Source organism: Fopius arisanus, unplaced genomic scaffold, assembly GCF_000806365.1.
Source record: "Fopius arisanus strain USDA-PBARC FA_bdor unplaced genomic scaffold, ASM80636v1 scaffold00066, whole genome shotgun sequence".
Lineage (NCBI taxonomy): Eukaryota > Metazoa > Arthropoda > Insecta > Hymenoptera > Braconidae > Fopius > Fopius arisanus.
The window spans coordinates 106,259-121,666 of NW_011887805.1; the positions used below are offsets into that span (position 1 = coordinate 106,259).

The 15,408-nt window shown below is 39.9% G+C and overlaps 4 protein-coding genes across 4 annotated transcripts; 3 read left to right on the plus strand and 1 right to left on the minus strand.

Annotated features, from left to right (window-relative positions):
- The first annotated feature begins 208 nt into the window (after positions 1 to 208).
- LOC105269225 (odorant receptor 9a-like) lies at positions 209 to 1,730 on the plus strand. The gene is made up of 5 exons (XM_011309300.1): positions 209 to 457; positions 530 to 1,129; positions 1,190 to 1,300; positions 1,356 to 1,505; positions 1,584 to 1,730. The coding sequence occupies exons 1-5, from the start codon at positions 275 to 277 to the stop codon at positions 1,641 to 1,643; spliced, it is 1,104 nt and encodes a 367-aa protein (XP_011307602.1). The 5' UTR covers positions 209 to 274; the 3' UTR covers positions 1,644 to 1,730.
- A 3,020-nt stretch (positions 1,731 to 4,750) lies between these two features.
- On the plus strand, positions 4,751 to 5,638 carry LOC105269301 (uncharacterized). The gene is made up of 3 exons (XM_011309436.1): positions 4,751 to 5,002; positions 5,092 to 5,564; positions 5,608 to 5,638. The coding sequence occupies exons 1-3, from the start codon at positions 4,751 to 4,753 to the stop codon at positions 5,636 to 5,638; spliced, it is 756 nt and encodes a 251-aa protein (XP_011307738.1).
- A 7-nt stretch (positions 5,639 to 5,645) lies between these two features.
- Positions 5,646 to 6,558, plus strand: LOC105269224 (uncharacterized). Its single transcript, XM_011309299.1, has 3 exons — positions 5,646 to 5,688; positions 5,784 to 6,106; positions 6,439 to 6,558. Exons 2-3 carry the CDS (start codon positions 5,810 to 5,812, stop codon positions 6,496 to 6,498), a joined length of 357 nt encoding a protein of 118 aa, XP_011307601.1. The 5' UTR covers positions 5,646 to 5,688; positions 5,784 to 5,809; the 3' UTR covers positions 6,499 to 6,558.
- Positions 6,559 to 11,598: 5,040 nt separating this feature from the next.
- Vps28 (vacuolar protein sorting 28) lies at positions 11,599 to 15,214 on the minus strand. Its single transcript, XM_011309437.1, has 4 exons — positions 13,853 to 15,214; positions 13,196 to 13,758; positions 12,259 to 12,482; positions 11,599 to 12,152 (listed from the first exon to the last, which is right to left on the minus strand). Exons 1-4 carry the CDS (start codon positions 15,088 to 15,090, stop codon positions 11,733 to 11,735), a joined length of 2,445 nt encoding a protein of 814 aa, XP_011307739.1. The 5' UTR covers positions 15,091 to 15,214; the 3' UTR covers positions 11,599 to 11,732.
- Between the last annotated feature and the right edge of the window lie 194 nt (positions 15,215 to 15,408).

The window sequence follows — 15,408 nt, forward strand, 5'->3', positions numbered from 1 at the left end:
CTCCCCTCATCGCATGCGCATCGGAATGCCCTCCGATAAATAATAAACGTGTAGCCCATGCCACATGATCCTGACGCTTGCAATTTCACCCTCTCCCCACAATTCGCATGTCTCATCGAGTTTTTCCATCCGTCGCAATTTACCTCCACCGATTTTCCCTCTTGACCATTTACCAGTGTTCCTACCCTACAATTTGACATCAGCCATGTCGAAAAATAGCCAGAAGTTTGAGTATTCAGCGTTCCGTTTGACTACAAAACTTCTCCTGTACTGCATGGGCTTGTGGCCCGTAAAAAATCCCTCATTATTGTATCGCTCGCTCCCATACATTTGCTTCTTCGCATCTGCATTCTCCGGTTTAGCTGTTATAAGATTCATCTACCATTACATAACTCGAGTTTCAGTTACTCTCAAAGGCATGACAATTGGGACTAGTCTGATGCTGTCGATGCTGAAGGTACGTCTGATATTTACTGGGACCATAATCGTGTCTTGAAGATTGGCTATCACATCAACATCTCATTTCCAGATATCGTCACTGATGGTTCATCGCAAACAGGGAATCGAGCTCCATTACACACTGGACGGATACTTCTCAGCAGCTCTAAATGATGAAAGACTGACGCAGCGTGTGCTGGTGGGAATCACCACTGTCCGACGATTGTGTTGGATAATGATTCCAACGATTCTGATAACCGTTGGAGGGTACGTCATGAGACCCATCGTCAGCATCTTGTCGCAGAAGCAACGTCGCATTGACTCTGTTGAATACACATTGATCTACCCTGGACTCTACCCTTGGACCGTATCCGACGGATTCTTCTATCAGATTCACCTCACCCTTGAATTCATAGCTTCAATCACAGTGTGGTGTGTCACGTGCGGCATGGACGCACTTTTCGCTTACTACGTGTTCCAGATTGTCGGCCAGCTTCGAGTCATGTCATATCGTTTGACTCACCTTGAAGACCAGAAGGACATTGACGTTGTCATCAAGGATTGCACCCAGCAGTACGTGGTGTTACTGAAATGCCGGGACGCCCTTCAAGAAATATTTGGACCTGTCATCATGTGGGTGATGTGGACCACCGCCATTGTCCTCTGCGCATTGATATATCAGCTGTCATCGGTACAATCCATTAGTTTCCTTTCCTGTTTATTTATTTCATTGAAAATTTTATGTGTCCAGCAACTGAGGGATCTGTCGATTGGACGCTGGATCTGGACTCTGGCGTACATGATCCCGAAAATCACTCAGGCTTACATATACGGCTGGTGTGGATCGTACCTCAACGCCGAGGTAATTCAAACTTCAAGGATTCTAATCATCCACATGTAACTTCTTACGATTCTAGAGTGAAAAATACCGATCCGCGATTTATCACACCAACTGGTCAGTCTCGAACAGAAATACGGCGTCATCAATCATTATTATGCTGAGTCAGCGGGGAATTAATCTGGTGGTGTACAAATTTTTCTACTTGACTGTCAACATGTTCCTTATGGTGAGTAAATGTACTGAGTAATTAATGCAAATCACAAGGACTAATTGATCTTATCACGAGCTGTTTTTCCTCTCACAGATTCTCAAGACAACAGTGTCATACTATTTTCTACTTAAACACTTGGAGCAGCCGTCATAATGCGTGAATATAACTTGGACATGAAGTTTGTTCATAATCCTGGATGAAAGCCGCAAGTTCTGTATTATTTCAGTGACTCAATGTTCTTTCGTGTATCCGTCCGCATTCTAATAAAATTATTTTCACCAGGATTCACACCCCGAAGGGAATTCTAAGAGAAAAATCATAAAATATGCACCAAACACAGCCCAATAGATCATAAATTTCCCTAAAATAAAAAAACTGCAATAATGACCAATCAAATTTATTATCACATGTATTGACAAAAATAACAATTACCGATTTCATCATCACGAATGAATGACGCCGCCGGCAGTCTAAACATGACAGGATAATTTGATTCGGTACTAATGAGATTTATGCACCCCCTTCCCCATCCCCATCCCCATCCCCTTCCCCTGCTGCACCATACGTTCCTCCAAGGAGCTTTATTAGTTAACAATACAGTAGGTGTTCTGGAAGTATTACACAGACTTGTTCATCACCCCCCGTGAATTATCTACTGAGTACTCATTTAGGAGATCACCCTCAGCATTGAACCTGGGGAATCCCAGAAAAAAAGGCGCCGCCACGCGGAAAAAGACCACAAACTAAAATAATAACTTGGGAATCCCGTGAAATGCTGATGGAGGAGATATAATTCCACCCAGTGTATTTTTTTTTTCAGGTGATATTCTCATACCCAAGTTCTTTGTTCTCGTATTACCATTCGTCAGTGACAGTCTACAAGTCCTCAAGAGGGTGAGAATGTGGAAATCAGTGAGAAGACAAGACGCTTCCATATTCTATGGGCTCTCAAGCGTGAAGAGGGTGTATTCCACCACCCCCACATCCATTGCGAAGCTTCTCGCAATAAGGACTGAACCACTAAACTTCGAAATGAAACTCGAGCCCTCTTGGTGGTGTATCTATATGAGCGTTGAGGAGATCTGAGAACACCCGGAGACTCTGCCTCAGAGGCATTGGCCCTCAGTCGCACTCAATACTAACGTAAGCATCGAACAATTAGCGTAATTGTATTACTCGGTGCGATAAAGTGACATTCCATGACAGAATTAATTTCAGAGCATCGCGATTCAAGTTGGATTCCAGTGGGAGCGTCACGTTGACGGTTTCGTCAGCAGCTCCATTGGTCATTTCTCTCCCAAAATATTCAGAAATATTTTTGTAACAGCATTTTGTCCCCTAAATCGGCAATTCATTTCGCAAACGATAATTACGAAGATGATATGAAAGAATAAAGTAAAAAAAAAAAATTCACCCCCGATCTCAGGGGTTGATCCACGGCCTTCGGGGGTGGAAAATTATTTTTTTTAATAATCAATTTTCCTACTGATTGCATAATTGCATTTTTTCGATGCCAGTGTTTAGTCGATATCTCGGAATTGAAGGAACATAGCCAATTATTTGTAATAACATTTTTTACGGAGAAAAGTCAGAGCTATAAAAAATATATTGATGAAAATATCGTTATCTCCCTTCAATCTCGAGATATTAGCAAAAAACTCGCCTCAGGAAAAATCGATTCATCCCATTTCACCACTTGGCAGCAGAATTGTTTTTTTTTTCATATATTATCCTGTAGAGGATATTAAAATGGAGAATAATATCTAAAAAACAATACATCATTTTCAAGGGTACAGTTTCACCATAATTTCAAAATTACGATGAAAAAGCAGGTGTTTAGAATATAGAGAGGACTGTGGACGGGATAACACGTGGATTTTACGAAGTGCGAGGGCTTTCAAAGCTCTAAAATGTGAAAAAAAAATCTGAAATTCATATCAAACGTGTAAAACCTGGGAATAGCAAGCCCTCCGAGGGCAGCCAACCATCTTCCGCGGTTATCCATAAACATAAAACCCTGAAAAACGAGCGATAAAATGCAACCCTTCAAAGGCATGTGTAAAGCACTGAGCCCCACATTTATTCCCCATTGTCTCATACCTTTTAATTATCGCAAATGCATTTACCTGCAAATACATCTTAATTTTAATCCACCAATCCAACCCTACGCAAACTTCTTCTCTCATTCAATCAGAATGAGTATTGATAAATAATTCTCGTTACAGATGTTCGAGGGCCATCGGATATTTTTTCTGTACCCGAGCGAGTTAAAAAGCATAAAGTACTTGGAAACAAATTTAATAATCCCTGGGAGTTGCAGAATGACTGGAATTCATATCGGGAATCTCTTTTTTTCAGGTGAAGGTAATCGTAAAAAAATGATAAGAATAAAAAACACTCGGCGAAACTGAAATCGTTAAGTCAAGAAACGAAGTCGTTGAACTGAAGAGGCAAAAGTTTGAATTTTTCTGGGCGTCTCGTGGGGGAATATGACAAAATGTTTGCTGGATAGGTACATCGGTTACTCTTGAATTTGGCATATTATTTATTCGGCAGTTCTATTGACATTGTCTTGAAATTTAATACTCGGTGGTAATATATTGGGACAAATTCCCGATGGAGTGGATTTGGAGTTTTTGATGTGATTTCCATTGATGGCGAGGGTTTATGCTCTAAAAGTTTGCTTATGGATTCTACTAGTGAAATATCATGAAAGCCCTTCATGCGGAATTTATTCCGCTCAGTGTGCATTACTGTTCAGTTATGTTGACACGGGTATTTATTTTCTCGGGTGGGGCTGCACCCAATACCAAGGGATTTCAATCCCTGAATATTACGCTATAGAAACGAGAATCAACTTACAATTTTAAAAGAAAAAAATTGCAACAATTCACTCCACTTGAGCTGTTGACTATTTTTTCAATAAAAATAACGAAAATTTAATGCAAAATAAATTTCACATGAGATAACAAAAGCAGTGCAATACCAAAATGAAGATAAATTCAGTGAGACTTTTTCTCTCACCACCTGAAAAACCACAAGAGACGAAAACCACTGGCAAAACCTTCGCACCAACTGATTTACCTACCTCTGGAGCTATACTTCTATAAATTATGAACGTGCGAGTTCACCATCTCGCCGATATATCATCAGACCCACCTGTGATTCAGATTTCACAATTTTCCGGAAGCAATTTCTCATTTTGTGTTGGAAAAAGAAAAATTGCCGGCGCGTCCTTAGTGTGCAATTTGCGTAGAACCATGACAGACAATACAAAATTGTCCGTGTACTCGACATATCGTGAAGCAACCAGAGCACTTCTCCATATAGTGGGTCTATGGCCTCTGGGGCATTCCAATTTTTTCTACCGTTTCCTCCCCTTTCTGTACATTTTCGCCGTTTCTGTGGCTATTTTTGCAACACTCAATTACGTCTTTCATCACATCACACAGGTGCCACTCGTGGTGAAGGGAATGGGCATCGGAACCAGTCTCATCACAGTAATGCTCAAGGTAAAGGATTACTCCAGGAAATAATGATCAATAAACATTTACCAAAAGTCCTATTCTACCCATTGCCTTTCACCATTTTAATATTAAAGATGAGTACAATGCTGATCCATCGAGAGCGTGCCCGAGACCTCCACCAGATCCTGGAGCAGTCGTTCAGAGCAGCTCTAGGCGATAAGAGACTGACTAATCTCTTGCTCAAGGGAATCAGCACTGTTCGTGCATTATGCTGGATCCTAATTCCCACTGTTTTCGTGATGATGGCGGTTTACACTGTCACCCCAATTTGGAATATTATCCTCCAGAAGCGAAACACGGAGACCATGACGTATCAACTGATCTACCCTGGAGTTTATCCCTGGGATATTCCAAACGTGCTGATATACCGAATCCACTACACCATCGAAACATTCGCATCGATAACAATTTTCAGCGTTACCTGCGGCATCGATGCACTATTCGCTTATTACATATTCCTCATGATCGGACAGCTCCGGATGATGACATACAAACTGACACACCTGGATGACCAGAAGAGGATTGAAGTTGTCGTGAAAGAATGTGTGCAACAGTACGAAGTTCTTCTTGGATGTCGCAACTCCCTCCAGGATATATTCGGTCCTATCATCCTGTGGATGATTGGAACCACTGCTATTGTCCAGTGTGCCCTGATATTCCAATTGTTTCAGGTGACGTTATCTCCTCGTTCGCATGAATCCTGGCATCAACTATCTTTTACCTCATTTAATTTCATTGACTAATTTATCTGGAATAATATTTTCAGAATGCAAGGGAGATCACGATAGCACGATGGATCCTCATCGTATCCCATCTCATCCCGAAAATTACGCAGACTTACATCTACAGCTGGTCGGGATCCTGTCTAATTGCACAGGTGACAAGATATTTATTCGAATAATTACTGTGGAATGCGATATGAATCACTTGGCATCATCACAGAGCGACGAGTATCGCGAGGCTATCTATCAAGTTGATTGGTTTTCCAAGAAAAGTGTGATGACTTCTGTCATCATTATGCTCAGTCAAAAACCACTCAAGCTCACTGCCTGCAAATTTTTTGTCGTATCCGTGGAGATGTTCGTTATGGTGAGCCAATCCTTTCATTATTATGGATTTATTAACGATATCTTCTTATTTTTAATTTTCTTTTTGTCTATTCATGGAAAACCGTGGATTAAATTAAATTAATCTACCGTTTTTTAATTTGTCGTCAATAAATCCAATTCCCGAAAGCCCAAACTTATCGTGATCTAGTGATTTATTTCCCGCTTGGATCTCCAAAATCCCCTAGATTATTGTGTGATCATTTGATTGTACGAATTACTAAAGTCACTAGATCCGGGGAAGTCCGGGCTTTAATGAGTGAGTTTGATAAAAAAAAATGCAGTCAATTGTGTTTTTGCATTGTTTTCACCTAGATTCTTCAGACGACTATCTCCTACTTTTTCCTGCTGAAGACCTTGGACGAATCGAAATAATCCCCAACAGTTCCGGAACCCACTGCGTGATGGTTAAATTGATTCGCTAAACATAATTACTCATTACGTTACTTCACGTTTTGATTGTAACGACTGGATGACAGATTCATCGTCATAAATCACGAATGTGTAACAAATGTATTGTCTTTGATTTCATGCTCTCTCGAACAATTCTCAAACCGCACAGCGAGCGGAGTATTTCGTCCCCGTAACTCTCAACTTCTGGGTTTTACGAATTTATGGAAAATCCAGTGACAATTTGAATTCCAAAATACTGAGGTCAACCTCTGGTCTACGGCTTTGTGGGGGTCACCTACACGTAAACGTGAAACCGGACTGTAATTACCAGACCACAGCATAATTGCATCACACCGTGCATTCCCACCACATTTCATCGTAGTTTCGAATTGAAGTTCAATTATAGGCATTAAAATACACAAACGTGGATGGGATAGATTTTTTTTTTCTTTATTTTTTCCACTCGATATCAATAATCTCGCTGCTCTCTTTTCTTTCGGGTAAATTGTACAGATATTGTTTCACGTGCTTTAGGTGAATTCATTTCGAGAGTACTTTTCACTTTGTTTTCCACGTTTCTATGGCGACACAACTGTTCTCTGCAGACGGAACAATTGAAATTTTTCTTGCGCTTTTTGGGGAATTTCTTTTTCCACTCGTGACGGAATAATAATGGAAAATGCTCTCGACGAATATGAGAAGTCTCGTTTCCATCAAAAATAATAAATATCAAAATCCCTGTGATTTTTACATTATTCGATATTGTTCTTTAATTATTTATATTTCACCAACGAATATATCAAATCATGGATTTTGCAAATTTAATCCATTATTATTAAATCCAGCGTTTCTGGTTGAAAAACGAGAAAGAAAATCAAGACTTCAATAAATTTTTCGAAAAGTAAAATATTTTTCCCGGTTAATTTCGTTCTGCCAATTTTCCCTGGTACCCAACAATAAAAAAAACATTCGTAGGGTAGAAGAAGCTCAACCCACTCCGTCGCATAAGCAAATGTTTTCTCTGGAGAAAAAAAAATACATCCCAATAGTCGAGTGGCATTCAAAGGGGTGAGTGATGGATCGTCGTGACTCAAGTTTATTTCCCTCGACACTGACATGCAATTGTACCCACTGTTTAATATCACGATGAAAAAAAAAAAAATAAACAAAGTGTCAACTGGAGAGAAAAACGACAAAGCGCATTACATCGCCTCGCGAAATTCGGACGGCTAATGGAAGACTGATCTTGAAAGCGAGAATAACGAGGAGTGAATGCTGGAACTCCAAGAAACTGGAAATGACTTTTGTTTATCATATAAAGTCGGATAGACAATTTCTAGAAAACAAGATCACAACGGGAGAAAAAAAAATAGAGGGATGCGTCCAACCCCTAGGGTTTCAACCCCATTCTCTTGCCACCGCATTGTGCGGACGCCAGAACAGACGGACCCAAAGAATTTTAACGAGTTTTATGTAACTTGATATAACGAAAGTGCAAGAATAAGTTTGATTAGGAAATGCAGATTCTCGTTATTTTTATTTTAACAAATTTTCATATTTTTTATTTAATTGATAACACAGAATACATAAATATATTTAACTCATCGTGGAGACGGATTATTTTAATAATTATTTAATATATTTGGATAATTTGGATAATTATTTTCTATATTTGCAATAAGCAATCAACAATGTTGATGAATTCTATTGAATTTCATTTGAAAAGCTCGAACTCAGTCATTCGAATTAATCTCTCGAGTCGATCTGCGATGGACATTTTATGATCTCAAGATTTCTTTTCGCTCTACATCACCCTGATTGTCAACTGCGTGATATAAACGGTATATTAAATCCCCTCGATCCTGAAGAAGTGATTTACCAAGACGAGAACGAACAGTAAAAGCAGCTAGAGATTGAGTGGATGGATTTGCTTCGTCCTCGTAAATTCCTCCAATCGCCGACGAATTTTATATTGCCACTGAGACAGTAGTCCTGGATTCCCAATTCACCACGACTGATGCTGTGCTGGAGTAGAAAAAAGGAATGAGAAAGAATCAGAACTACGGTTGAGTGACACAGATACGAATGCCCACGAGAGCATTTCAAAGGCAGAAGTGAGATTATATGAATCAGTGGAATGAACGTTATATCTACATTTATGCTGGAGTGAAGAGAAAAAAAAAACAATTTTTACGATGAATGCCTGGCACGATCCATTTCAATTTCACGATGGGAGGGGGTGAATGAGAATTACAAAATCGATTTCGGCGCTGGATAAATTGAAATGCCAGAACGTGCAGAAAATATTTTTTCCAATTTTATCCTCTGGAAGAGATTCGAGACTGTGGAAACCAGTGAAAAGCTCATCAATTCGCCTTGCGAAAAAAAAATATTCAAACCTGAAATCCCAATTTTTATATGCAAATTCCCATTCATGTCCTCAAAAATTGCAATAAACAATTATTATTCAACCAACTCCAAAAATAATTATTCAAATAAATTCAATTACTGAATTATCGTTATCAAATCATTAATAAATGAGTAATAACCAATGATCAAAAAAATATAGAGTAAAAATATTTTTAATTCAGGATAAACAAATTTAAAACAATAATTTATAATATTTCAATGCAGTGAACTGCCCGGAGAAACTTTTTTCCAGTATTTCACTAGTATTTGATTTTTCCGGGGGAAAGGCCGGTGGAAATCACAGCTGAATCAAAGTTTAATTTATCCCCAACGATATTACAATGCACTCGATAGAACCTAGTGGATTGGGGTTGCCTCAGCGATACTTCCGGTTTGTTTTCCCAAGGGAAACATACCGGGTTCGGTCGGACCCGGAGTGCGAGAGTTTCAGCAATGGCCAGCGGCTCACTCCGGTGCACTTGCTTCCACACTCGAATGAGTCCCCCAGGATTCACCAGGATCTAGCCTACTGTGTACTGCATTAATCCTAGAATCGTGAATTAACCCAACGGCAAGGGTTGTTAATGGCTACAACAATCATTCACCCAGCGTGATGCATCACTGATGTACCTCCCGGGTTCTTCAGCTCCAATTCTCGAGAACAAGTAAATATTCCATCGTTTTAATATTGAGGGTAAAAAAATTACACCGGGATGAATTCACCTCAGGATTTCTTCAGCTCCTGATATCCATTGCCGGTGACCACCCCCTGCCGGTCGGGGAAAGACTGAGTCAATAAAAATAGTGAGTGACTCGACAAAAAGCTTGACTTCCTCTCACGCACAAAATACCTGTAGTATTTACGTTCATTCCATTTTCATTCCGGCTTGGAGATCCCTTTTTACTCGTCAATTCACATCACGTACCGCTTTCCAACGTGCGATATGATTTTTAAGCACCAGAGAGAACAACGAGTACCTGAATCCCGAGGTATTTCCACAAGTTCAGTTTATTGTCTGTCAAGAACTAAAAATCACTCAGTGATTGCGTAATCATTACGTTGTACAGAGATCCCAATGATCGTAATCATGAATTGCAATAATAAATTTAAAAAAGAAGAAAAGAAAATATTTTTGGGAAGCTGCCAAACGAATGGCTAGGTATTTCGATTTACTCGATCCCATCAATTTGAGAGATCGCGGTGCTATAAACTGTAGGGAAAATAAAAAAACAATATTTGCATGAGAACTCGGAAACAAGTATCGTACCAAGTTGGAGGACTCCTGTAAAACCCTTCTAAAATAGTCAAATGTCTGTTCAAACTGAAGCGAACGGTGCAGCTAAAAGAGGTGGAAGATAAACTCTCGAATGTGATATCCGTACAGCCAATACCCGACAGTGTGCCATTACAAAGGGCCGATAGCTTTGTGAATTCAATCAGATCGAATCAAACATTCCCATGATTTTATTCAAAGTAGATTTGAAAATAAAGGTTGATTCGAGTGAATCTACATTCGACTGAAATACGACCAGAAAAGCCGCTCCATTTGAGAAATTGCATCCAGTGTAAAACCACAATAATCAAAGCCACCAATTTCCTCTAAAAAAATTTCCGTCTCTCTATTTTCCGATAAGATGAATAATAATAATGATTTGTATAAATCAGTGACATATATAGAATATCATATCGAAATCGATGCAATCACTAAAGAATCTCGAAAGTTTTCCAAAGCAATAAGAACGAAACTGGAACCGTTAACAAGCAATGAGGACATCAATTGCCTCAAGTTGCTTCCCATCTTATGATGTTGGTTCAGTCGGCTTTAATTTACTTTAGTCAATAGTTTGAAAGCCGTTATTGTATTTTCGTGGGTAGTAACCTGACTCAGAATTGTTCGCTTCTCCCAGGAATTCCCGGTATTGCAAATTCAAAAAATTGCAGGTCCAACAGGAGGAAAACTAAAGGATAGAACAAGGACATCGAGTTCATTTTCTCCTGGAATACATCCCACCACCTGCGATTTGCATAGACGAGTGCCGAGTAAATGCGATTCTCCGAAAGTCCATTGGACCCCTCCACCAGCTTCCAAAACATCAAAGGAAAGCCCCGACGCAAATTAACCGGCAAGCGCAATTCTGTCTCACTCAGTCTCTTTTGGGTACATCATCCTCTCCACCGGTGCCTCAATCCACCCACTTGCCAGGGGGTAGGGTAAACTCCAACAGCATCCCGATGTATCGAATTCACGCGCCACCTGAGCCAAACACGCTAAAACTTTTAATCACAGCTATAAAAGCTACAGCGATAAAAGCACTTTGGAGAATTATTCATTGGGAGGTTTTTAACGATCCTCAAGTGTCTTGTTTATGATTTTTTTTTTACATCCCACAGGGGTAATTACAGTGCATTGTGAGTTTGTTTTTAAGGTTTTCGGATTCGTAAGTCTGTAATTATTTGTGGAGAGTGGAGGGAAAAGGAAACTTCTTGTTTCGATGAAAACTTTCTCAGGATTAATAAATGCCGACAGTAATTCTCATTTTTGGTTTATCCTTCCGGGAATATTTCATTCTGGAAACACTGAGCTGTTAATTTATTTCGTTATCCAAAGAATTTCAAAATGAGACTGACAATGAGAGAGTGGTAGGAGGATTTTTAATAACATAATTATACAATTAATGTTCAGCTGCTACGAATGCATTTAATAATTCCTCTTCAAATTCACATTAATGCGCATCATTTGATAATATAAAAAAAATATTGTGACATAATATTTGACATGGGACAATTGTACATAATATTTAACGAACTATGAATTGTGGAGTACTTTGTTGAATGCATTGTAGGACGTCTCCAGATCGAAAAGCAGTTGTCGCACTTGGGTTTCGGACAATTCATCAGACGCTGACATGTTATTGAGAGTTTGGAGCCAGTCTGATACCCTCGTTTTGCCATCGAAATCACTCGGTAGGATGCTGAGACGATTCATGGTATCCTGGAGATCACGTAGATCCGGATGGAGTTCATCCATGGCCTTTATATCAAGACGAAGTCTATCCATGAGAGTGATAAATAATGAGACAATGTCAGCGATGCATTTCGATGTGTTGCCTTTGTCATCTTTTATCGTTATTGGCCTGTCCTCTTTGATTCGCTCCAAAGCTGCTGGACAATCCAGGCGAAAAGCCCTGGCGAAGGCGTCGATCGTGGGGAATTGATCGCTCTGAACCTATTAATCAATTGAATCACTGAAAAATTACGTGATCGTCTCCTCGAGAATTTTTTTTTTGACACTAGTTTCCTCAAGGTTCGAACTCTAATGATATTTTTATTACCTGTTTGAAAGCTGCTCGGTATTGAACCAACAATTTACTGCAAGCAGCTGTGTATTCTTTCGGAGTAACGCAGTCTCTTATGTAAGCCTTCTCCAAATGCTGAAGGGTGTTTACGACTGCATACAAATCAGCTTGATTATCGTGCTTCTCCCTTTCCCTAGCATTTTTGTAGAGTTTCACCTCCTCGTAGAGCTCCGGACGATCTTGAGCGATGGACATCGTGTCTGGGGATTTTTTAAGAATATATCAATGATCCTACGATTTTTCCATGATTTATTAAATCAGAGTCGTAATTATGGGGTGGAACTGCAGTTGGAGGTTAGCTTCGATTTTGTAGGGACAGGAGGGATGAAGGAATTTTTGTGGGGATTTTTTAACGAGTTGTGCCCAGGACTTACCGGAGATCTTGTAATAAATTGATGATTGATTTTCTCGGGGTTATTGGAGATATTTTGGAAATTGCTGTGACGAGACAATACACTATTGTGTATCACCCACTGACAGGAGATCAGCTGATCGCGTAGGGTATGCAGAAGTTTGTTTTATCTACAGCTGAGACTGACCTCCACCTGTCATTTTTTTATCATTTTTCTTGCAGCAATGGATTGATAAAAGAGAGCAAAACTTGTTGTAAATCGATTGCAATTTTTCAGCGATAAAATTCTTTCCCTTTTATTTATTGTATCGATAACTGTGGATTAGCAATAGTAAATAACAATTCCTAGAAAATGGTTATCGCCGTTCGTTGTGAAAAAAAAGGGCTTTGTTGAGATATAGAATTTATTCAAACTTTATTTAGAATTAACATCGAAGACTTCCAAAGAATTTTTTATACGTAATTGTTAACAAAAAATAATACATTTGCATCAGGATATAAAAGATATAAAATCTGTTTTTCTTCAACGAGAATATCAATATAACAATTGTATAATAAATTATTTGAGAAAGAAATCTATTGGATTTGGTTTTGAATTTGTGAATTTTACGGGGCAGGAAGGGACTAGTTCCCCAGCCCTCAGACAAGGGCAATCAAATTCATGAATAACTACATCCTTAACTGATTGTTCCCTGTCAACCTGAGATTCCTCGTCATCATCGGGTATTAATTTAAAATGCAGAACACTGATAATTAATTTTTCAGCGTCAATTACCTCCCAAGGTAGGTAAAATTTTAGAGCACTCTTGTCCTTAACGGTTACTTGCCCCACAATTTCTGGAATCGTTAAAACAGTAATAGTCCTTCTCAGTGATTCACTGGAGATATTTGGAGCACTCAAGTCTGATGAACTAATCACTCTCCCCAAAAGATTTAATGAATCCCTGATGACTGGCCCTTGAAAATAAGGCCTTCCATATGAAGTTGAGAATTTTTTTATTCTCATTATCACACATTGATTGCAGGTCCCTTTGAAATGTCCCTGGGCCATTTGATGGCGCCATATACGTAGAAACGAAATTTTTCCGTTGATCAATGTCTGAAATTTCTCAAGCAACGATCCTCTGCAATTAAAAATAAAATAGAATTAATATTTAAATGAATATCTAAATTGATTGCCAATTAATTGCAAATTAATTGATTTTTGTTATGATTTACTTTTTAGCTTTTTTCTTCTTTCCAATTTTATTTCCGATTGTGGGATAAATCTCGTTATCATTCCTTCTGGACGATGGAGAAGCCTCTGCACTAGCTGAATTATCACTAATGGTCATACTGGACTTGACATTCGAGACTTGAATGCTCGAAGCCTCAGATATTTTCTGAGACAACTCCTCGATGATGAGTCGCTCCACTGGTTTGGCCCCTGAATAATACGTTCTATCAGAGTCCTGAGAGTGGACCGCAAAACCCTCGACTCCCTTCCCGAAATGATCATCGACCTGCGAGAAATCGTCAGGGTCTTCGATGAGTGCCTCCATGGTTTTATCGCAACCCTCGTCATTGTCGAAGCTCGAAGAGCCCGCACTCAAAACTTCCTCCAGAGTGTTTTCATCGCTGGAATCGATGACCCTAGACTTCCGTGACGAATTGATAGAGAGAACATCGACAATCCTGGGGGGTTCAGAGGTGTGCGACGGAGACGAGGATTCAATCTCGATAATTCCGGCTGTAGGACTGTCACACTGGGAGATCAAAGCCTCCAGTGGTTCCTCCAAGAGTGGTGGAGTGTTTTCCTTGATCCTCCGAGGTGATTCCCCATGAATTTTTTCCGTCCGAGAACTTTCTCTCAGGTTAACGCCGAAAATAACAGCTCTACAAGCTGCTAACTTCGACCTGGGAGACAGGGAAGTCGTCGTTTCTATGCTCTCCTGAGTATTCCTTGGGGACGACACCCTCGAGATTCTTTCTGAGATCCGAGGACTGTCCGAGCCCTCGAAATTCTCCTTGAGGTGTTTAGAGGCTCGAGGTGAGGTTAATTGTTTCGTCAAGGAGTTGATTCCTCTCTGTGAGGAATCCCCAGGTTCCTCCATCATCCTGGGACGTTTTAATTCATTCAACTGACGAAGGGGTGACCTCGGGGCTCTCTTCAACCCTGGGGGGCTGTCACAGATCACTGAAGTCAAGGATGAATTCTGGGAGGTCTCGGTTTCTGAGGCCATCAGCCATTTCATTATGAAATCAGCCTTTGGGAGGGAATTTGGACTCCTGGAGGGTTCTGGAATACGTCCGGTGTTTCGAAGGAATGTGGAAATACCTGGTCTGTCGAAGTCAGAGGTTTTTATGTCCATTTCTCTGGGCAGGGGATCACTCTCGACGCTGGAATCCTCAGAAGCTATTTCCCAAGCTCCAGGCGCCGCTCCACGTATTGCTGACACTCTTTGCACCTTCACCATATTTTAATCACTCGGTTTCATGATAATTCGTACAATTTTCACGTGAGTTTTTATAGGAACACTCGTCTGTGCAGTGGATAACAGCTGGAGGACGCCATCTTGGCTCTGGGGTTCCCATAACGACTGATGCGCAGCAATATGCGCAGGGATGCGACCGTAAAAAAATTAAAAATCGTAAAACTACAGACTGAATTTTTTGGAAATATCTCCGAAATCAAGGGGGACAGCGATTTTTTTGTAAAAACATTTTTTGTAGAACTGATTCAGAACTGCAAAAAAGGTTATTGCGAAAATTTTGAAATTTTTGCTCGTTTAGGA